Below are 23,926 nucleotides of genomic sequence, written 5' to 3' on the forward strand. Positions count from 1 at the left end.
CCGGTGACAGGTATTAATAGGAAAGATATGTATATAACATTCAGCCAGGACCTTTGATTTTGGTCTATTTAACCGGTAGGTTGTTCTAAACGATGTCGCTATAAACGGTTTTGACTGTATATTTAAAAAACTGGCTGATTTCATTCATCAATTAAAGAATTACTTGCTTGTCAATACATGATCAGTAACCATAAATTCTAGCCTCATCCATTTACCTCATGCAAACAGCAATTAAAAAGAAAACTCATAAGAACGTAGATACTTTAATAAGATTTAAAAGAATTATAAAAAAAAAATATTTTAATATATTAGGTCCTTACATATGAAATTGGCGTTTTTCGTACTGGCCAATTTAATCACGAATTTCTCCTCTTTGGTAAGGAATTCCAAATTCAAATTTGTACAGCTATAGACTCATGTATTTGTGGTTCGATGACCGTCATTCGTTTGTTTTTTTTCTTCTGTTTTTTTCTGTTTGCGTCACTCATTTTACAAAGTGGAAAACTTAAAATATCGCATTATTTACGAGTACGAGTTCCACGGTGGCACTAGTGCTGCGGAAACGACTCGAAGGGTGAATGATGTGTATGGCGGTCGTGTTGCAAAAGAAAACACAGTTCGTTTTTGGTTCAACGTTTTCGTTCTGGAAATTTCGATCTGCAAAACAAGCCCCGTGGACGGCCTGAGACTCAAGTTGATAATGAAGAGTTGAAGGCTATTTTGGAAGCGGATCCATCGCAAACCACGTCCGAGTTAGCTGCAGGCTGCGATGTTAGTGATAAAACTGTTTTAATTCACTTGAAGCAAATTGGGAAGATTAAAAAGCTTGAAAGGTGGGTACCTCACGAATTGACTGAAGCAAACCGGCAAACGCGCGTCGACTGTTGCGTTACATTACTAAACCGGCACAATAATGAAGGTATTTTAAACCGAATCATTACCTGTGATGAAAAATGGGTTCTTTACGATAATCGGAAGCGCTCAGCGCAATGGTTGGATCCTGGCCAGCCAGCCAAATCCTGCCCCAAGCGAAAATTAACCCCAAAAAAGTTACTTGTAAGCGTTTGGTGGACTAGTGCCGGTATTGTTCATTACAGTTTTCTCAAATCTGGCCAGACTATTACGGCTGATGTCTATTGTCAGCAATTGCAAACCATGATGGAAAAGCTATCGGCTAAACAACCTAGGCTGGTCAATCGCTCCACGCCACTGCTGCTTCACGACAACGCTAGACCACACACTGCGTAACAGACGGCTACTAAATTAGAAGAGCTTCAATTGGAAAGTCTAAGACATCCTCCGTACTCCCCGGACCTTGCTCCAACAGATTACCATTTTTTTCGAAATTTGGATAACTTCTTGCAAGGGAAAAAATTCAACTCCGATGGGGCAGTCCAAATCGTCTTCAAAGATTTTATTGATTCCCGTCCGACTGTTTTTTTTAGTAAAGGGATCAATGAACTACCTATGAGATGGCAAAAGTGCATAGAAAATAATGGTTCATACTTTGATTAATTAAATATATTATATTAAAAAATATTCGACTTTTTTTCCTCCCATACAAAACGCCAATTTCATATGTAAGGACCTAATATTTTGTTTCTTTAAACTACAGAATTGTTTCCTCAATTACTCATAGGATTGATACATACAAAATAGTATATTGTATAATTTTTCTGTAAGATGAGTTATAAATCAATTAAAAATAGTTTTATATGGTATCCAAGCACTACCATACAGCAGAAACAAACCGCCGAAATAATTCGAAGCGGCCCAAGCGCATAGGTCAAGCACACTGCACCCATCCTGCTCTCTCACACACGCACGAGAGAGACAAATACAGATGCTCTCTAGAACTTGCAGCCAAAAATGCAGTTCGACCCGCCATCGCAAAGTATGCAATGAGGATTTTTTGGCCACTTTTTTGTAGGCTCGCCTCCATTTTGCTTATGCGTAGATTAAAAAAGATTGCTCGCTCGCGCAATTTGACCGATGGGGAAACGTCTTGCTCAATTATAAATTATAGTGATCGATGCGTCACTTCAACCATTACGGTGGCCTCTGATATGCTTACAAAATGACGTCTTGTGTTCATTATATTCTGACAAACTTATGTATTTAATATGAAAAAGCACTTTTATTAGTGATAACTAGTTCGTCACGTAAAAGTTCTGTATTCTAAACACATTAATATGCATATCTAGCATATTAATGTGAAAATTAAAAAGCGTCAATAAAACATGTACAATCGGCGGACAATTTGATAATGATTGATACGATAATTGTTTAATAGATAAATTATCGCGATTATGTATACTACTAAAACACAATACTATGATGAAGATCGTGCTTATTGTAAAACATAAATATGCAAATGGAATTTTAAGCGCCTGCAGAAATATTTTAGCAAATATGTTTTTGGTAAATTTAATGAATTTAACAGTCGTAGGCGTAGGTCGTAGTCGTTTTAGGTAGTATATATATGTAAAGAAGTAACTGTTCAATAGTATTTAAGATTAAACAAAAATTCATATTGCTCACCTGCTGGTTGGTATCGTGCTTTTCGCTACTTTCGGAGATCGATGACGCAGAGGCCTTCTTGCACCATCCGGGACACCAGCGCCGGCACAAACACCTACAAAAATACAATGATTAAAGTACATTTTATACCTCTATTGTCATGGCCACACAATAGCTCAAACTTTACGGGATATTCCCTCGACAATGTGGTACTTTCTGTATTTTAAAATACGAGTTTTATGAAACAATTACAACTTTTATTAGTTGCGTGGAAAGCAGAGTGAATTTACTGTAGCACCTAACTAACTAAAATAAATAAACGTACCTCTGAAAAACATGTCATTGACTTTAACTTTACTTCTACATCTAATATATAAAATTCTCGTGTCGCGGTGTTTGTGGTTAAACTCCTCCGAAACGGCTTGACCGATTCTCATGAAATTTTGTGAGCATATTCAGTAGGTCTGAGATTCGGCCAGCATCTATTTTTCATACCCCTATTAAGTTTTTTTTAACTGCGCGGACGGAGTCGCGGGCGACAGCTAGTAAGTATATAGCAATGAATATTAATCTTTTTGGACCGTATCCAGTAAATCATTGTAAACGGACTTAATTTTCATCCGGTTTTATATGAACCGGATATTTTTCATTCCGGTTTAACCGGAATTAGGTCGAGTACTGTTAACGTTCGCATTAATTTACCTTTGTGAAACACTTTATATCAGCAAGAGAATATACAAATATATTTCCTTATAAATATGGAGAACTAGCTGTCGACCGCGACTCCGTTCACATGGAACTAAAAAACTTATTAAGTAGCCTATGTATTCTTCCTGTTCTACATAAGCCAAATTTAATCAAGATCCGTTAAGCCGTTCCGGATATCTTCCAACAAACATCTATCCATCCAACCATACATCTAAACATTCGCATTTATAATATTATATTATTAAACAAAATTGGTCCCTTCTATTTCCCTTAAGAAGTCTCCACCACTCTATAGTTACATGTTATAAAAATGTTTTTCCATCAAAGTAGCAAGTATTACTTTCAATTTAAATTAATAACTATAATAATCAGAAGTTAATCAAAAATAAAATTAATGTAAAATTTATTTTCACTCGGTTAAAAATTATACGTTGCATACATTTGAGGTTAACCTACTTTTTGAAACAAAGTTTGTTTGCAACGAATTTCACCGCAATTGGAATAAATCTAGTTTGACTGAGCTCAAGGAATGTTTGCCAAAACGATCAATAACTTTATATTCACTTCACTTTATATTGAACTAAGAAATGTTATGTGAACTAAATTTTATATGAGACTTACTTAAACTTCCTTACACATGTTAATGCAATAGCCAAACGGTTCGATGACACGGGAAAAAGACTTAACTCCTAGAACTTCTATTAGGTACTAACGTAACAACTACTAACGTGAAACCTCTACAAAAATTGTAGACTTCTGAAATTTATTGCTGCTTTATGCTTCATTTATGTTAATATAATCCTTAACCCGTTAATCTAAAGTAAAACTAATAGCATACTAATATCAACATCAGAAAATTCTTAGACACTCGTTATTGACTTATCAAATAAAATAGCAATGATACATCAACGTCAAACAATTCAAAACAAAGCTATTCTCACAGTACATTGGTATGCTGCATACCACTACTGGCATTCGATCACACGAAATTCTACGTGGGAATGCGACATTCGACAGATGCATTTCATATTTCAACACGACAGGAAAGTCCGAAACTAAAGCATTACGTGAACGCCTGGCCATTCCTTTCTACAAATAAACAACTAGATTTCTCCCGCGACTCCGTCCGCGCGGAATAAAAAACAACTTAATAAGTAGCCTACGTGTTCTTCCAGACTATGCTATACATCTATGCCAAATTTCATCGAGATCCGTTGAGTCCTTTTGGAGATACCTTCAAACAAACATCCATCCATACATCCATCTAAGCATTAGCATTTATAACATTACTTAATTAGACAATTGAATTAATTAATTTAGATACAATCAATTTACTACAAACTCAAACAAGAGTGTAAGAACATCTCAAGATAAATAAATATATCATAGCTGCCAGTATCTTTGGAACCTTGCCTAAAGGGACACCTTTTAATGACATATTTTAGTTTTTATGTATTATATTTAAATTAAATCCATGTATATTTCTTATAATTATGTAATTTTTTTTAATATATGTTCATGTGCCTTTAAAGTTGTGTAAGTTATTAATAATGTTGTCATATCTCTTATCTCTAAGTCCACTTTTCGCTTATAAAACACTATGATGACATTAAAAATAGAGATTTAAATATGGAAGGCTTTTATCCAGCGACATGACTCTAACCTACATCACACGCGGACCGTGAATTCTAGACTTTTAGGCCGCAAATAACATTTCCGAGTACCTATAGCTCACGTCTGACCTTTTCAAAGTGCGCTGTTAAATTAACTGAATATTAATTTTAACTATAGATATAAAAATACGTATACCAATATGTAATAGAGAGCTTCTACTATCTAAAAAATAATTAATAAAAAAACTGACCTTTTAATGAAGAAAAATCTTTCGTGTAAATAAAAATTATTGTGCTGCTTAACTGCAATGTAACAAAAGAATAATAATAATGTACTTACTGATAAAAAAAAAAGAAAGCAAAGTGTACTTTCATGAATCTATATATATAAAAGAAAGTCGTGTTAGTTACACTATTTATAACTCAAGAACGGCTGAATCGATTTGACTGAAAATTGGTGGGCAGGTAGCTTAGAACCAGGAAAAGGACATAGGATAATTTTTACCCCGTTTTCTATTTTTTATTTCGCGCGGACGGAGTCGCGGGTAAAAGCTAGTTGGATATAAAGAATCGGAATTCAATTTACGTCCCCTTTCAACAATTTAAAGTTGAATCATGGACATCGCTACAGAATGTGAGTGAGCACCGCTAGATGGCGTCTGTGTTACGAAACGTTTTATTTAACCGATATGTAACTTGCATCGGATATTGGAATGAAAATGTAAAAATAAGAAATACAAAGAAATCAAAATTGAAATACGTACAAATCAAAACATTAGTTGTTTTTTAGGCTTAAAAAAAAACATACTGTTATAGCAGCCTATGGCCGGAGTAAATTTAGTCCCAATCAATGATGAATTCCTTGAAAATAACTAATTAACTCATATGATATTAAAAATACATTATAAAAACACAAAAATTACAAAATTAAAGAAAGACAGTTAACAACGTAGTTTTTCTCTCGACACCACAGTTACAGTTTTTCCAAATTTAAATCCTCCTGTTATCTGTAGGTGACCAGTACTCCTTAGCGGTATGTTATGAAATCTCTAATACATAGAATAACAAAAATTACCATGTTTTAACTTAGTACTTAAGAAAGTCTTTTCCGTCATATTTTCATGGGACGTCAAGAAGTAATTCCTGCCTATTTATTTTTCTTTAAAAATCGATTTCAAATAACTTAACTAATTAAAAACAAAAAACACATCCCTAAGTTGTTAATGTAAGAGGAGGAATTGAAAAACGATTGAGGTAGAACATTGAAACTGGCAGTTTAAATTCAATAAGTTGTTTTAACTTCTCAGTTTAATTAAACTAAGATCGTAACCCGTCGGCGTAGCAGCGTAGCGGCGCCAAGTTATTTTAACTGTATAATTGAACAAGATTTTTCTTGTTGTTGGTGAATTCGAACTGTTTGGAAAGTATTTTAATTCTCGCCAGTGTTTTTCTTGGGCTTATTACTCTATTTAAATCCTAGTATATTGTACACAAATATATTGTAGCATTTGCTTATTACAAGCTTTTACCCCTACTTTGTCTGCTCGGAATAAAAAACAGAATTAATAATTATATACAATTTAATTATTAATAAAATATGTTGAAAATTTGCACTCTGCAAATTTATAAATTTTTATTGAGTTAATATTTTTATAAAACGTATCCCACGAAAACCGTATGCATTTCCGGAATCAATTTAGTCTAGTTCAGTGTAGCTTTTGTAGGTATGGTGGCAACACTGTTTTATACCAGTCAGTTCTATCTGACCCACCGATGGGAGTAGATGCCTTCAACATACATGTAGTGTACATTAATAGCAATAAAAGTGCATAATTTCAATTGTTTAATGCCAGAACTTACCTGACAGCGAGTGTAGCGAAGAGTACTGCTAACAGCGGCAACAGCGTCCCGAAGCAGGCCAACAGCAGCGTCTGCATGTCCGTGAAACCTGAGAACACCGAGAGAACTGCGACAGGTCAAATGCCAACAACAAACACATAGAAATTTTCACAAAAGTTTAAACGATAGGAAATTATCTTCTACTCTTTTTTAAAGTACTACCAACAAATTAAATTTGCTTCCCACTTAGTATCGAATTTATTAAATCAAACTGTTATTATAAAGTGCGTAATCTGTCATAATCATATCGGTGTCAGATGACATCTCACCGAAACGGATAGGGGAAGAAAATAAATGTCCTCAACTGTAAAAAACAGATCTGGAACTGTACCATAAATATGATAAAAAACACAAAACATTATCATAGGACATCCATGTCCTTTCTATTTAATGATGAATATCTACTTATTAAGGTAGCATTGGTAAGAGACATATACATTTGACAGTTCTTTATATACACATTTTCATGTATATGCAAAGATTTTATAAATTGTGTGTCAAAAACGTATCTAAACTCTGTCTCTATTAGTTTATGGAAAACAAATAAATATTTTTATTTAAACTATAATTGAAAGTCTACATAAAATAGAATGGAAATAGAAATATTTTTAGAAGACTGAAGAGTTTTGTTTCAATTGAATTTCATAAAAGAGCGGACAACAAAAAATGTGAAATAAAAATATATTCATAGCTTTCAGTGATATAGATTTTTTAACGTTTCAAAAAAACAATACTCTATCTCTATCAAACTAAATTTCCAACTAAAGTTTAAAATATACAATAATTTAGTTAAACTAAACTAAAACATAATCAAACTGTTGGTTTAAAATAGTTATTAATTAAACTATACTCGCTCAATTTAATAACAAAAACAAATTTAGGGATTTTTTCCTAAAGCTACACTGGAAATACATTTAATTGCCATTTAAAATCTCTGAGTACGCTAGTGAGAAATGTTTAAGTTTAAGACTTTATTCTAGAGGTCATTTAACCAGAATAACTTTGGAATTGTACATAAATATAAATAAACCAAGTAGCAAACATAAACATAACTGAGAACAATGGCCTTAAATAAACTGAATAATTAAGTTCAATGCGATGTTTGTGCAATTTTAATGAACATCAAAATGTAGAAGCTTTGCAAATAATGTTGCTTTTAGAAATACATTTATATGTGAGGTTTTTGTTTAATGTGAAAAAAAGTAATAAATTTCGCGAATACATTGTAAGAATAGTACATAGGCCAAGGGGCTTCTTCTGAAATTAATGTTTTCCATTTTCTTAAGTCGCTTCGTATCCGTATTTTTTATTTATTACCGTAATATTACATATTTTCAGCATTTACTAAGAAGTTTCTAATAATTACTGAACTTAAGACTTCAAATTTACTTTCATTTTAAATTTCGTATTGTTTATAAGTCAATATAACTTTTGTAATTAATAAATAAAATTAATTCATGTTGAATTTAGCTTATTTTGTGCGTTAGATTACCAACATAAAGAAACAAAACAACCCACGGAAAAGAGCAAAGACAATCGGCCAGACAAAGATCAACTTCACGCCGAATTAATTTGGTAATTTTGAAGGAATGAGCAAATTTCGACAGTAATTTTTCCGACCTTTGTGAACGTTCTGTTTCCACGAAAACATGTTGATCTTGAATGACCTTTTCTTAAGTCTTGACCTTTACAATACAATCATTGACATTTTTATTAACCAGTTAATAACGATTCAAACTAATTTAAAGTAATGTATGAATTCAAGTATATAGTACTGTTATTATTGGATTTTAAAACACAAATTAAATTAAAGTACAAACTTGTACATCGTTCCTGTAACCAATTTGGCAAGCAAACATCTTGTGCGGTGATTTTTAAAGCCAAACTACCTTTTATAAAGTCAACGCCAATAGGATATTTTTGATTTAACATTAATTCTTATTTCAAAATAAAACATAATATTATCTATGCTTTGTCAAAAACAATTACAGGGATGACGATATGTTTGATTTTTATTTTATTGTTATATGTTTTTTTAAATACACAAATGGCGTATCTAATATATTTTACAAAATTTTCTAAGCATTTTTAAGTAATAGACACACTAAAAGCAAGAAGCTATAAGAAGAAATTGAAGTCTACCATATAAGAAAATTTATCTATTGTGTTAAAATGTAATCAAAATCAAAATTGCTGCGAATAAATTACACGAACCTTTAACATTACACACAATGAATGCAATAAAAGGTTCCCTTGCTCTGCGCAACCTTTTTTTTTAAATAAATGACACAATTCGTTACGTAAACAGCGATGCCTAAACTTGCTCAATTTCAACTCTGTGATGTTGACAATATTAACTAAATAAGATTTTAAATAAAACTACTAAAATGTAGTAAAATTTGTTTTACCATTTACCATTTACCAATCATATACTCAAGACAGATTTAATATCACTTCAAAAATGTTTCTTTTTGTAGGCATGTAACAAAGATATATACAGCGAAGGATTGAGAAATTTTCATGATTATATCAAATTTTATACGTGATGATCAATTGCTAGCTCTTTCAACAGACACTCGATTAAAAAGACAAAGTGGTATTTTATAAACGCGAATTAAAATATAAATATTTGTATTAACAGAGCAATTTATTAAAGTAAAAGATTTCAAATTAAAATGTAATCAAATAAGTCTGTGTTTTAATTAATTATCCATTTCGTATAACGTTATACGTTCCTAAAGACTGATGTTTTATTGATAAGGGTATGACATTGACATCATTAAGCTTCGATTTATATCTGAACCAGAGAAGAATTAAAATATATTTTATTTTTGATTTTTAAAACCAAACTTACTATCAGTTGGAGGATTAGAGATACTGGTATATTCGATTCTCAATTCATATGTATATATACAATCTAAAGTTTTGCGAGTAAGAATTTATACTCACTTGTGTCCGGCGCTAAATCGTTGTCTACCTCATGACCTGTCATATTAGCTAAGTTATACGCACTTTTGTTCTCGATAGTCGGCTTAAACACTTCCACTAATTCAACGTATTCGGCTTTTTTCATCACATCACTAATATTTTTGTCCCCTTTCTCAACTTTATTATCACTGAAACCAGAATCTTTGCTTAAAGTCACATTAAGTGCAACACTTTCATTCAATTTTGTCGATATTAAGAATTCAAATTTTGGCACATCTTCTACAAAATGTGAATCTGGTCTAAACTGAATATCTGTGAGAGTCTCTTCTCTGTCAGTTTCCGAATCAATAATCTTATCTAAAAGCGAACTTGATATGTTTAGCTGTTTCTCAATACCCTCAGCGTCATCTTTGTGCATTTCTAAAATGCTCACTTGATCTTTCATAACTTTCTCTGACAATGCTTCGTCTCTATCTTGTTCGGCGTTCATGATGTCGTCCAACTGAGTTTTGAAACTTCTCGTATCTTCAACAAATTCTTCATCACTAGCAACTACTAACGTATCAAGATTAGGATCTACTGGTAAAGTGAAAGATCGATTATCGACCGAAGGTATTGACGTATCTGTTACATTACGTTCTGAGTACGGTCGTCCGTGTATTATATTCGGAGATAGTACTGCGTTTAATATAAAAAACATAAGTTTTAATTTCACATTAGTCATTCTGATGCCTATTTGAATACGAAGGTAGACAGGTAATGTATCAATTGTAGCTAGTAGCTCATTTCTTTCGCTGTACTTCGTTACAATGCATTGTAGTCGCCGACCTCCACCCTGCGAACAAAGGAAACTTTTAAGTACCGGAGTTTACAAGAAATTTGAATAAAACTCTCCGTACAACGGGCTTACTTTTATTTTTCACTTTATTACAAGTTAACGCAACTTTGCCAATTTTCGTTGAATCGCCGTTTGAGGCTAAATCAAAATTGGCTTTTTGCTGGCCATTGCGACAAGTTCTGAGAGGAATGCTTTTTATTCACTCTTTTAAAGTCAGCGAACTTCATTAAGGAAGCCTTGCAATTTCTCCTAAGTTAAGTTTCATAAGCACAATGGAATTATTTTTTCTATACTTCTTACGTGTGTAATAGGATTTTTATTGCGTTTTTAATTTATAATATTAACGTTAGAAATAAAACAAAGCATTTAACGTAACCATTCTTATCTTATTCAAACTAAAGTCGTTAAAGGAACAGCGTATACTGGTTGGTAAGTGACGTCAGTAAAGAGTATCATCTTATACTCTCATTACGTTAGCTCATAAGGTCGGATCAAAGAGAAACGCTCTTCGTTGAACAGCCACTCGGTGTCTAAGCGATTCTTAACATCATCGACAAACGTGCTTTTATCAGTTACGTAATAAGGTTATCAATTGGTTTAGATAAGAAATATGCTATTAAGTTTTATCAGGCGCTCCAAAAATATATGTAAGTCTATTATCTTTTTCACATTTTGGGTACAAATGAGTAGATTCAATTAGATAGCAGACATATGAAACCAAAATGAAGATAGCATGAATAGAATTAATAAGCTTACTAAATCGCAAAAGCTCCCCCAACTCGCAAATCAGTCAGCTAACAGCAATTTCCGCTATCGGTAGCACTTTTATTCCATATCCGTTCTATTTCTCACCCACTTAAGGTCGACGAATAGGGTAATATAAAATTGTGAAAACATTAACATATGCATCAAATCTTTTAAACTGAAAACATTATTTGTAGTATTCCTTTAAACGATTCTTTCGATAAAAAACATCGATAGTTAGTAACTATATCTACCCATCACTATTTCGCTAACTAATTAACCAACTGACAATCCTTTACGAACTTTGTAACAAAATAGTATAAAGTGAAAAATTAAAAACGTTGATATTTTCGCTGGTAACTTGACGTTAATTAAAACTGAAAACGTAATCTGGATCAAATAGACTTGATAAATGAAGTGAAATGAAGACGGAGTATAATTTTTAAGATAGTTAAAGTTGATTTAAGATGTTACTTAGGTTCAGTTTTCTAAGATTAATTTTTCAAATCTCAGCTTGACTTATTGTAAAGTCAAGCTGAGATTTGAAAAATTAATCTTATTTCGTTTATGTTATTTCGTTTTTTTCGTCCCGAACACTCAAATCGATTAGCCATTTCATTTAAAAACAAAGCATGAAAACAAAGCACTTCAAAACTCTTATTTTACTCTTAGGTTCACTCGCTTACAAACCGCCTGAGTGCATTCACCATTCGCTCGTGTGTGACGTCGCGCTACCAAAAAGAACCTGTAAATAAATGACGCTAAATTGTTCTCTTAGTATGGGTTTTCACTGTCGACAAAGTTAATTCACTTTTACAGTCGTACATTGATATTTATAAAAAGAAATTACACAAGTATTACACACATAAATAATTCTATAATACTGAAAAGACATTGATTTTGCTATAGACAATTGTACCAAAATAAATGAGTATATCTCAAGTAGATATTTATTTACTCATCAAAATTTATTTACTCAATTCATCATCATCATCTCCTTGACCTTATCCCACTTACGTAGGGTCGGTGCACCAGGTTTCCGTCCTCCAAATCAATCTGTCTGCCGTCATCTTCATTGTCACCCCCTTCTTGATCATGTCATATTTCATGCAATCCATCCATCTCTTAAATACAGACTTACAGAGACTCAATTATTGTGTAGAAATAGTTTGTAGTTTCAGATGTGAGTCCACATAATATAAGGTAAATGGTACAAAGAAAATATTGTACAGCGGGAAAAGTGCGGTATATTTACATTGTGTACTTAAAGAAACAGTTCTATAAACTTTGTATATACAATAGTTATGTAATATATATATATATATATATATATATATATATATATATATAATGTGATTGCAATAAGTACTGTTAGTGTAAGTTATATATAACATACCATTTAATGTAAAAAATTCTTTATATAAATACATATTTCAACGCTATAAAAATAAAAGTTTTATTTATTACATAAATATAAAACAATATAGAAAAAATATTTTATAATTTACATACGCGACCTAATAAGTTGTACGCATAGTACATTACTTCTGGACAATGAAAATGGAAAACAGAAAAAAAAATTGAATTCAACCACACCAACCTTTAAAATTCTCTCTTCTGAGTTTTTCCGATTTCGTTTTACGTAAATGAAACGTACATGCATCGTACATTTTTAAAACCCCCCCCCCACCCACTTCCCTCACCTCACATCGTCGTACATCGATGGTAATCGGTATTCATCGCACGCGCCCCACTTCCAGCACGAACGAATCCAGCGGGAACAGCGCTCGAAAGCCAATTGGATTTTTGCTGCAGAATAAGCACGATCTAATTAACACGACACGAATCCGTGCCATTCATAATAAACGATTTAATTGCTTTTTTCCAACGTTTTTTGTTTTAATTTCGAGACCGTGTTGTATCCATCCGTTGTACACGCATCTATTAATAAGCAATTAATCCGTGTTTATTAAAAAAAACTCAGCTTTCGTTACTCACTGCATAAGAACAGATTTTCTTATCCTCAAAGAATTCTTAATATGAGTTCAATCCTTTGTAATTTAATGCGAAACAAAAAATAAACTTCCCTTTTTTTCTATCCCTTTCCTAATAATCGCATGCTACGTGCATGAAATACGTTATTTGAAAATTGCAACAGTTAACATTTTTCGGTAGAATGACTTGACCTAATTCCAGATGTTTGCGTCTTTCCGCGACTATTGTCTACGTAACCGTAGGCTTTATTTCCAGTAGAACTGAGCTAAGCGCTCTCCTGTTATTACAGCACACTTAAATTGCGACGTAGAACAGGACCGGCACTGCGCAGTGATTACAATATAACCCGAACTAAGCCATAATGATACTCCTAGTCGTAAACACTTTCGAAAAAAATGGCTAAATATATGTAGTTGTAGTTGTGTTCTTACGGTGAAGGAAAACATCGTGATGCCATTTGCATATCTGAGAAGAAATTCAATAATGTTTGTGAAGTCAACGAACTCACACTGGTCCAGCGTGGTTGACTATGGCCTAGTCAACCACGAGCCCCTCGGTGGGGACTTATAGTGAGCTGATGATGATGATATGTGGTTGTATGAGTAGATACTAGTTTACAAATTTTGAATAAGGAATTAGATAGACATTCTATCAATTCCTACTATCTAGGGGCCTGTTTCAGCTTCGCGTGAATTTACGTTTTAATCCCGATACATCGGCAATGTCGAGGTGGCGACGTGTGGATGCCGCGGCGTTCGCGAGGAGGGGTGGTGAGGATGGGCGAGGAGTTGACGAATCGTCGTTAACCATTATACTTCTATTGATACGCTTAATCAAGTAGATTAATAACATTCTTATTTAATATCTGTAATTAGTAATATAATCCAAACCATATTTATACCATATGACCATACTTTAATTACATCACTAACGATGTTAGAGTACTACAGCCTACATACCCAATTATTAGCTAATTGGTACGGAACTGTAACGTACAACTGACGCCGACACATTTCTACGTTATTACTAAACACCGAACTCTGCTCCATTTTACAGGGTGTTTCGTTCGGTGTGCGGATCAATTCAAAATGAATTTTTGTCCCATTATGGTGATGGATTCGGTGAGTCAACGGGAAGTATCCATATTAAACAAACAAACATGTTTACATACAAATAAACATGTTAATACTTTTTAGTATGTCAAGTTGAGGTATTTCCTACCCATTTCGATGTTATGTTTGTTATAGCAATTTACATATATGCTCAATTATACCTGTTATGGTGACAGTTTGCTGTACGATATTAGATACTACGTTGGATGCAAATTTAATTTTCTGACAATATAATATAACAACAGAATATTGATAACTAACTAACTACTGGTTAGTAGAACTAACTATTGGTATGATTTCCACTAGTGGTACTATTTCTAAAAAATATACTTTCCTTTGATTCTTTCAGTAAACATGACTTACCTTAAAGAGCATATTCTTTCCATAAATATAGTGGTGGCAACATTTTGTAACAGTTTTAATGTTAATATCAAATCTGACTGAGAGATACTTGACCTATTTTCATGCATGAATTTAACTGAAGGTATATTAATAATATTTAATGTTAACTTTGCAAATCGGGAACATTCTATCCAAACAAATTCACGGAAACCTTTCACATAACGGTAAACACCGGAGGAACAATAAATCATTTTCATTCACCGAACATCCTTTGGAAATTAAATTTCATCTTTCGACGGCCTTTTAAAGCGAAAACATTTGAATATTTCAGTAAAAGCATTCCTAAATATTAAATCTATACAAGCTTATGAAAAGGTATTTTATAAAACAAATTTCTATATTGCGAAGTCTCAAATTTAGTTAGTAATATGTTACCATTGAATTTATTATGCCACATAATTTTTCATTTGTATAACTAATTGGAGAGTTTTCATACGAACATAAATGTGGGTTGGATGGGAGAGTCCCAACAGCAGAATTCTCTTGAATAAAAATATCATAAATCAGTTCTTAGCCTAAGCTTCAATATATGTTTTTTAATTCCGGTTATCTTATATATAAAATTTCCATATCACAATGTTAATTACCATACTCCTCAGAACGGCTTTACCAATATTTAGTAAATTTTATATGCGTATTCAGTAGATCTGAAAATCGGCTACTATCTATTTTTCATACCCCTATTGAGTTTTTTTTAACTGCGCGCAGACGGAGTCGCGGGCGACAGCTAGTATCAAACATATAAAAATTAATTTTGGTAAGGTAAAAGCGCCATAGAATTCCCTTGTTCAGGACAGGATGCTGTATTCGATCAATCAATTAAGACTCGTTGGTTCCGGTTAGAGAGATCGCTTTAATAAGAGGAAGACCGCAATACTGCGATGTGATAATTCACATAACTAATGTTTTAATTTTTGGGGGTGAAATGAGATGGAATAATTTTTCTTCGTTTATATTTCTCGCAAATAAAAATAAATTTGACGAGTGTACGATGTATGGAGAAGTATTACATACTGTACCGACCCTCCATAGGGATAAGGGCAGGTTGATGATGAGTGTAGACGACGCTATAAAGAAATGTTATTACATATTTATGCACAAAGGTGTATTTGTTTATAAGGCACAAATTGAGGTAATAGAATTCAATGGATGACAAAGATAAACGAGCCAGTTATGTAATTTGTGACACTAACAATACTGCTACTGTAAGGGCCGAATATATGTTGAAAATATATCTGTAAAGACAAATGCTTTACTCAAATATGATTAACTTTAAGCATATATTCTTGCACATATCTGAGAAGAAATTCAATGATATGTGTGAAGTCAACCAACCCGCACTTGGCCAGCGTGGTTGACTATGGCCTAGTCACCCCTAACTTGGGGTAGGCTCCGAGCCCCTTAGTGGGGACGTACAGTGAGCTGATGATGATGATGATGATATATTCTTGAGGCGAAAGAAAACATCTTGATAAAACCTGCACAAGTAGCATGCGAAGAAATATAGACAGTCAACCAATCCTCACAGAGCCATCGTGGTTGATCTTCGTCACCCAACCGTAAGAAAAGTAGTAACAGTAAACAGAGACTAAATAATAACATTTCGTTAATACCTTTTTAATTCAATATACAAAAGCTTTAGTTAGCAATACTTCCATATGTACACCCTCATTCGCACGGGCGTTTTTTTATCGCGCGATGAAAAAGCGTTCCAAAATCGAACCAATGCATTTCCATATATCTGTACATACGGCAGCGCTTTTAAAACGAGAAGCTTCTTTATTGCGCGGTTTTGCCTTTTTAGCACTAGACGAACAGAATAAGAGTGATTAAAAAAAGTTTGTCGCTCCGTAGCCGCTAACGCATAGTTTCAACATGGCGTTAAAAAAGCGCACGTGCGAATGTAGGCTTAGTGTGCTATCAATAATATATCTGAGAAAATGTCCACCTGTTTTGTTCACTGAGCTGCGCGGCACACATTTTAGTTCACTGACCCATGTTTCAACTCTCGCATGCGACTAATACTAACTGATACTAGTTAATTATACATATTTCGTAGTATTCTGTTTATAAAATAGTCTTTTTATTTAACAGAATAATCCGAAAGAAAATTGAACTGATATCCTTAAGACGCGATAAAAAAAATGTCAACCATGTTATTATTTAAAAACAAATGACTAGTATAGTTCTTATCTTAAGTTAGACGTCGACACGTGCATTAAAAAACCTCAGTAAACAAGAGCTCTTAATGCGGCTGAAATAAACATGTAAGCGCGACTGGAGAGCGTTGTTCTTTTGTGTTAAGTCTGCATTATGTTGAGGTACTACGTCGTTGTACGCGATATCTAGTGTTTCAAATACTTACATTCGTAAAGCACCTGAAGAATATTACATTATAGACATTAAGTTTAAGTTGTTCAGGTATATTTTATAAGAGAAAATTTAACAATTTATAACTTTAGAAACTGTCTTCAAAAGTCTGTTGAGATTAAGCAAAAAAGAGACCTTAATTAAACTTTGCTTTTGATATGTTGCTTTTTATTAAAATAATAATTTCATGGTTATAATTATAATTTGTCAAGCACATTATCAGGATAAGCTTTTAATCGACAAAGTATAATCTAGTTATTAGCTTTTGACATTAATATGAATAGGGTAATTAGCTATAAATTAATTGATTTATGGATGAGTGATAAACTGGAATAAAGTATTCATAAATGTAGTATACTTTATATGAATAATTAAACAACAATCTAATAAATTTATAACTCTTCTACTTGCTTATTTTTGGGTAAAGGAAAAAGATAGGGACTGGTGGAAAAGGTTGGTGGAAACCTATACTCAGAAAGGGGTCCCAAATTTTGAAATAAAAAGGCTAAATAAATATATAAATACTTGCCTATACCATTATTATTATGCTGATTTAAAATTTTCATCTAAAAATTTTCCTTTTTGAATTTTAAAACTAATTTACAAAGAGGAATTTGTGAATATATTTACAATTTTTTTACATAATATACTCGTATATATCATATAGGTATATTGTGGGAGTAAAAACTGTTGACTCATTACATCACACTATACTTTGACATTTGCGAGAACAAAGGAAAACCAACAAAAATCTTTGAATATACAAAAATTGGCAGTGAAATAAAAATTTAATATCTTCTATTATTTTACTTATATACTTTTCCTCTAATTTTACTCTTAATTATTTAATAATATTGTCGAGTTAAATTCTTGTTCACTATTTCTTTATTTATTGACAGAAAAATATGTAAAAAATATGACATAAAAATTCTATGAAGCCAATTTTAAAATTATTATTTATTTTAAATTGATTTAATTTAACATAATATATCTTGTTCTTACAGGAGTGAAATTCATTTAATTTATAAAAAAACTCATCATTTATTTTTTTAACTTGTCGCAACATTTTTACATTAATCAGTTAATTTTGAATAAACAACTATAGTTAGAAAATGTCTTACCTTAATAAATTCCAGACACTCGTACAATCACCACATTTAAAATGTTGACACAAAACATCTTTCAAGTTACGATATCACGAAATAAAATAAAAATCCAGAAAACGTTACAATAAATTCACTCACAACAATGTTCTAATTTCAAATTTAGTTTTATACGATTGCATTTTGTTTTGATTGATCGTTATTTAAGTCAGTTTCAAGGTCATATTTTTATTTGATATTTGCGATAAGACGACACGCGACTGCTACGCGGCCCGGGATCACTCCGGCTACAGTGGCTGGCTCCCTTCACGCCGCTCCCGCCTAGCGCACTCCTCCCCGCTTGCGTAACTATTGTTATAAATTGAATAATACCTTAACACAATCTCATAGATCAATTTCGTTTTTTTCCATAGACAGATGTCTATGGAAAATAATAATAATATAAATATGATATTTAACCTTATCAGTTTTAAAGATTAAATTATGAAAAATAAATATAGGTAGTTAATTTTAGAATTCAAAGAAATAATTCAACATAACAGTTCTTAATAATACTTCAAATATTAAGAAAAACATTCATAATAGACGATTTTGTACAACAAAATATTTCGAATTCCCGCAGCATATGAAGCTTCGACCGGCCTACATGTTTAGGAAAAGCCAGAGCGCATGCGCCAAACGGAAAATTAGAAAGAGCCAGAAGCAAATTGTTCACGCGAGTGAAAGGGACATCTTTACAGTCTAAAGTAAGTGCATATAATCAACTCCATCTGTTGTCTGGGCACGTTTGAATTTTAAAAAGATGACTTTTGAACAAATGTTTTAGGTTTTTTACATTGTAATAATAAAATACATAATTCATATTTTTTTCCCAATCACTGCTATTATTACAGAAATAAAGATATCAAATTTCATTATAGTTGAACACTATTTTTTGAGCATTATTAATACGAAATTTAGTTCTCTATAACTAAGTAACATATGTATATACATTATATATCATGGCATGTATCAGATCAATTAATGGACTCTAATTAACAGGCTCGCACACTCTGACGCTTTTAATTATACTAACTTTTCACGTAGCGCTTCTACGAATAATGTAGCAACAAAACAAATACCTCGTAGCTATGTACAGTTAAGCAGATATATATTCATACCATCTTTGACATATTTATTAATAATATACACAGTGAGTGCACATAGAGTGTGGAAATATTAAAAGATAATCACCAAATAGTTTATACAATCTATCACCAGTGTAGTGTTCCCCATTGTTCTAAATTTGATCAACATTTACAATCGAAGATTTTTATTTTTAACTAGCTTTTACCCGCGACTCCGTCCGCGCGGAATAAAAAAATAGAAAACGGGGTAAAAATTATCCTATGTCCGTTTCCTGGTTCTAAGCTACCTTCCCACCAATTTTCCGTCAAATCGATTCAGCCGTTCTTGAGTTATAAATAGTGTAACTAACACGACTTTCTTTTATATATATAGATATAGATTAAAAATACTTTTATCCGGTGTTCTTGCCAAACTTTGCCAAAATTCACATTTATCGGTTAAAGAAATTTTCTTTAAAAAGGGATGCATAGTTTTCATGTAATTAGTATTGTTTATTTGTATCCATAGTTTGAATTACTTGTTATAAAAGCGTGATGATAAAAGTTTGTTGTTTATCTGAAGAGAAATCTGACTGTGATATTCTAGAAGAAGGAAGGACGAACGGAGGTCAAACTGCATCGTACTGCCCGATGTTTTTATGTCCGTTAAAATACTCGTAAGAGTTATTCTAAGTGAGATTTATGTCTTCCGCCATACGATGTATTGTAAGAATTCAAAGAGTCGACACAAATGTTGATCTTCTTGACAGATGCCGCATCATATTACCCCTACTACCTGCGTCAAATTATAATAACTAGAAAAATACGTTTCGTTTTGGAAACCATTATGGAATGAAGTGTGTAAAAATATAGTTCCTAATGTTTTATATAATAATGTAATAAAATAAAAAAGAAAAGATGCGATTATACTCGTACATTAATAATATAGAATTGTCGTAATGTATGTATTGTAAATATATGATTCAAACTTGATGAATATTAAGATTTTGAGTTCAGAAAGATTAAAATCTTGTTTATTGGAATAGCATTAAAGGTAATTCTGCTCAAATCTAAAAGAATAAACGCATTAAATATTGTTCTACTTCTAAACTGATTAACGCATTTTCCTTGTTTTCATGATAATAAATGATACGATTTAAAAATGTAAATGTTCAATATAATTATAACAATGATAGGGGTCGATATAAGATGGCATCAATTCTACGTTCTAAACCGCTCACAACCGGATGCGTTTAGATGCAGACAACTTATTAATCTTTCTCAACTTATTTAAACGACTTTTTTAAATATTTTATCACAAAATTTTATTATACTTCGAATGCAAAGTTTTGTTACTATATATTAAACCAATCTTTGCCAAATCATGAAAATTCATTTGAAAAATAAGTTAATGTTAAAAATTTCCCTGCATTAACAAATGATAAGAACTCTAATTATTATGTATTCACATATTGAAAAAAACATAAATGTGAAATAGTGAAAATGATATTAGAAAAACAAACATAACGTACAAACTTAAATTGTCAACAATTTATGAGTTTAGCGTACGTATTTGTAGGAAATTTTTCTTTAAATGTCTTTTATCTGTCTCAATTGAGCCTTGACTGCTGCCATCGTGTAAACACAATGTTATACAATATCAACGAGCGCTACGCCGTAGAGCCACGTAGCTACTTACGTAGCATATTTTTTACACTTCCCACGCTCTCCTTCCCACATTCGAATAAATTCAATTGTATTATATAATAAAAGAAATGAACTGGAATAGTTATATTTTTTTGTATATATTTTTTTTATATTTGATTAATCTAGTATAGTTTGTCTATGTATTACAATACCTCATTAAAAGTATCTTAAGATAAAATATTTGCAAGAATGATTAGGCTTAAAATGTAGAACATTTAAATCGTAATTTTTTGCGAATGTTCTAGTCCTAATCCTTTGCTCATAAAGGAAGTTATGGTATAAAAGTAAAATAACAGTTAAGGATTTTAAATTATTTAAATATAGTATCCTTTTATATATAATTCAGCAAGGAGGCATATAACAGTTCACACACTTCAATATATAATATCTAACAGCTCATCCATCCATCCTCTCTACTTTTTAATGGATTTTAATGCTATTTATAGCCTACTTTTAAAAGGAACTAATCTCAGTCAACGTTCAAATACAAGAAACTAAATAAAAGTATGTAAATAACAACGCAGCGAAGTTTTATAAAGTATTCAAATATACGTATATTTAAATTCAGCGAGTGCCCAGTACGTCTGGATAGAAGTTGCAGCGATGTCGACTGAAGCCAAGTTTTATTCAACCTGTCACTTAAGTTACATTCGAATAACCAATTCAGATTTTGAGACTTACCTTACAAAAGTTCACGCTGTTCTAACTGTAATTAAAACTGAGTCCTCGTTGTGTAGCTTGAGACAGATTTATTTGTTATACAAAAATACATAGCTACTATGTAAAATTAAGTTAGTTTAAGTTATAATTTATAAAATCTGTTACAAAACACCTTTTTTGAAAATCAATATTTATAAAAATAATGGTTATTGTGAGAAAACTATAAAAGATAGATATATGCTATCGCGGACTTTTTTTAGCACATTTATAGAGCTACAATTCTTCCATACATCATTTTTATGTAGGTCCTATAGTTTAGCCTACGTAAGCGCTGAAAGCAAAAATGTCCCTAATTTTTGCAACACATTTTGAAGCTAAATTCAAAATCTACCAGTCGTCTAATAAATACAGTGCAGAAAAACTTAACTTAGGACCTCTCTTTTATGTCTTTTGGTAAGGATTATCTTTTCACCGACCCTTCTCAAGTTTCCTAATATTAGCAGTAAGATAATGGCTACATAAACGTAAAAGTAAATAACATACGAAATAGGCTAGTTTCATTGTTGTTAGGTTATATTTGAATACGAGACTAACAGAGATTATGAAGTCCTTTACTTTTGAAAAACAACTTAATTATTGAGACATTGTATGTTTACTTCAATTGAGACTTAGATATGTATTGCGCAGTATAACATTGAGTAACAATAGTGGATAATATTAAACTATACTAAAACAATAGTTCGTAGTATTAATGACTCAAATCTATAGTCACGTATTACATTCCAATAGGATAAATATATGTGCCACATAGCGACACGTTGATAAGACGAGAGGCGTGAAGTGACGAGCAATTTGCTAATATCGCGAACAGGCGGTGCCAAGGTTGGCAGGCGGACGCTACTCAATCATCGCCTAGCTCACATTTATCTAACAGTACAGATGCACTGGCATATACTTTTATACAGCTGCACTATTATTTACATATAGAGTTATTATATACTTTACTTGTAATAGATTGTTTAGCCTTAAATTTAAGTGTTTCACTTTCATAAAGCTACTTTGAGTACATGGAAATTGTCTCTACTAAACAGATCAGTACTTACTCTTGTTCTGGATTTGCAAAATAAAATACGTACTATACTTTTTTATCATCACAAGTATTATGTTTCGTTTTAGCTATTTATTTTAATACTGTCCATTAATATTTATATTTTCAGATTTGTCAGTATGACAATTTTATCTAAATATAAATTTCACCAGCACACAGTTATCTTCCATATATTATTTACTAGCTGTCGCCTGCGACTCCGTCCGCGCGCAATTAAAAAAAACATAATAAGTAGCCTATGTGTTCTTCCAGACTATGATCTACATCTATGCCAAATTTGATAGAGATCCTTTGAACGGTTCTGGAGATACCTTCAAACAAACATCCATCCATCCATCCAAATATTCGCATTTATAATATTAGTAAGATTACAAAAAATAAAACAACATAAATTTTTACTTTGTTTTTATCTTTTGGCCGATAAAAAGTAAACAACTTATAAAAATTACATGAACAATATGTTATTAAATTTCATCATTTATTAAGATTATCCCAAAATATGTAATCTAACATACATATTAAAATAAAGTTAATATTAAGTATATTGTAAGTTTATGTACTCTTACACAACATTAAATAGACAGTATACGAGTATATAAATAAATAAAAAAAAGAAAAACTTACACATTACATGTTTCAAATATAAATCTTTGATAATGAGTAGGGTTGCCAGTTCGCCAAACCTGTTAGCCGGACAGATCAGCCAGTTTGGCCGGACATTTGGGTAGAAAGGTCGGACACTCTATATTATTTAGAATTTTGTCTAAGTACACTCTCGTTTAGGAAATGTAAAAAGCCTAACAAAAGCTCGGACAACCGTTTATTTTGGCCGGACACGCAATCAAAACGCCTACCTATGTCCGGCTTTATCCGGACGCCTGGCAACGCTAATAATGAGAATATAAAAATTTAACGATAATTTTGTCAGTTTTATATAAAACTAGCTTTTACCCGCGACTCCGTCCGCGCGGAATAAAAAAAATGCACTCAAGATAAAAAAGTTCCTATGTCCGTCTCCTAGTTCTAAGCTACCTCCCCATCAATTTTCAGCTAAATCAGTTCGACTGATCTTGAGTTATAAATAGTGTAACTAACACGACTTTCTTTTATATA

The 23,926-nt window shown here is 32.0% G+C and overlaps 1 protein-coding gene across 2 annotated transcripts in view; it reads right to left on the reverse strand.

Moving 5' to 3' along the window:
• The window catches only part of LOC106719302, a 32,409-nt gene extending 13,820 nt beyond the window's left edge, over nt 1-18,589 (reverse strand). The window contains exons 1-4 of one of the 2 annotated variants that reach the window (XM_045680639.1): nt 18,251-18,589; nt 9,690-10,503; nt 6,702-6,789; nt 2,542-2,635 (exon numbers count right to left, since the gene is read on the reverse strand). In XM_045680639.1, coding sequence (XP_045536595.1) covers nt 2,542-2,635; nt 6,702-6,789; nt 9,690-10,392 — 885 coding nt within the window. In that variant the 5' untranslated portion in view covers nt 10,393-10,503; nt 18,251-18,589. Of the gene's footprint in view, nt 1-2,541; nt 2,636-6,701; nt 6,808-9,689; nt 10,504-18,250 lie in introns of both variants that reach the window. The other variant, XM_045680638.1, reaches the window with a different exon arrangement.
• Nucleotides 18,590-23,926: the final 5,337 nt, after the last annotated feature.

Source organism: Papilio machaon, chromosome 13 (assembly GCF_912999745.1).
Source record: "Papilio machaon chromosome 13, ilPapMach1.1, whole genome shotgun sequence".
In the NCBI taxonomy this organism is placed as follows: Eukaryota; Metazoa; Arthropoda; class Insecta; order Lepidoptera; family Papilionidae; genus Papilio; species Papilio machaon.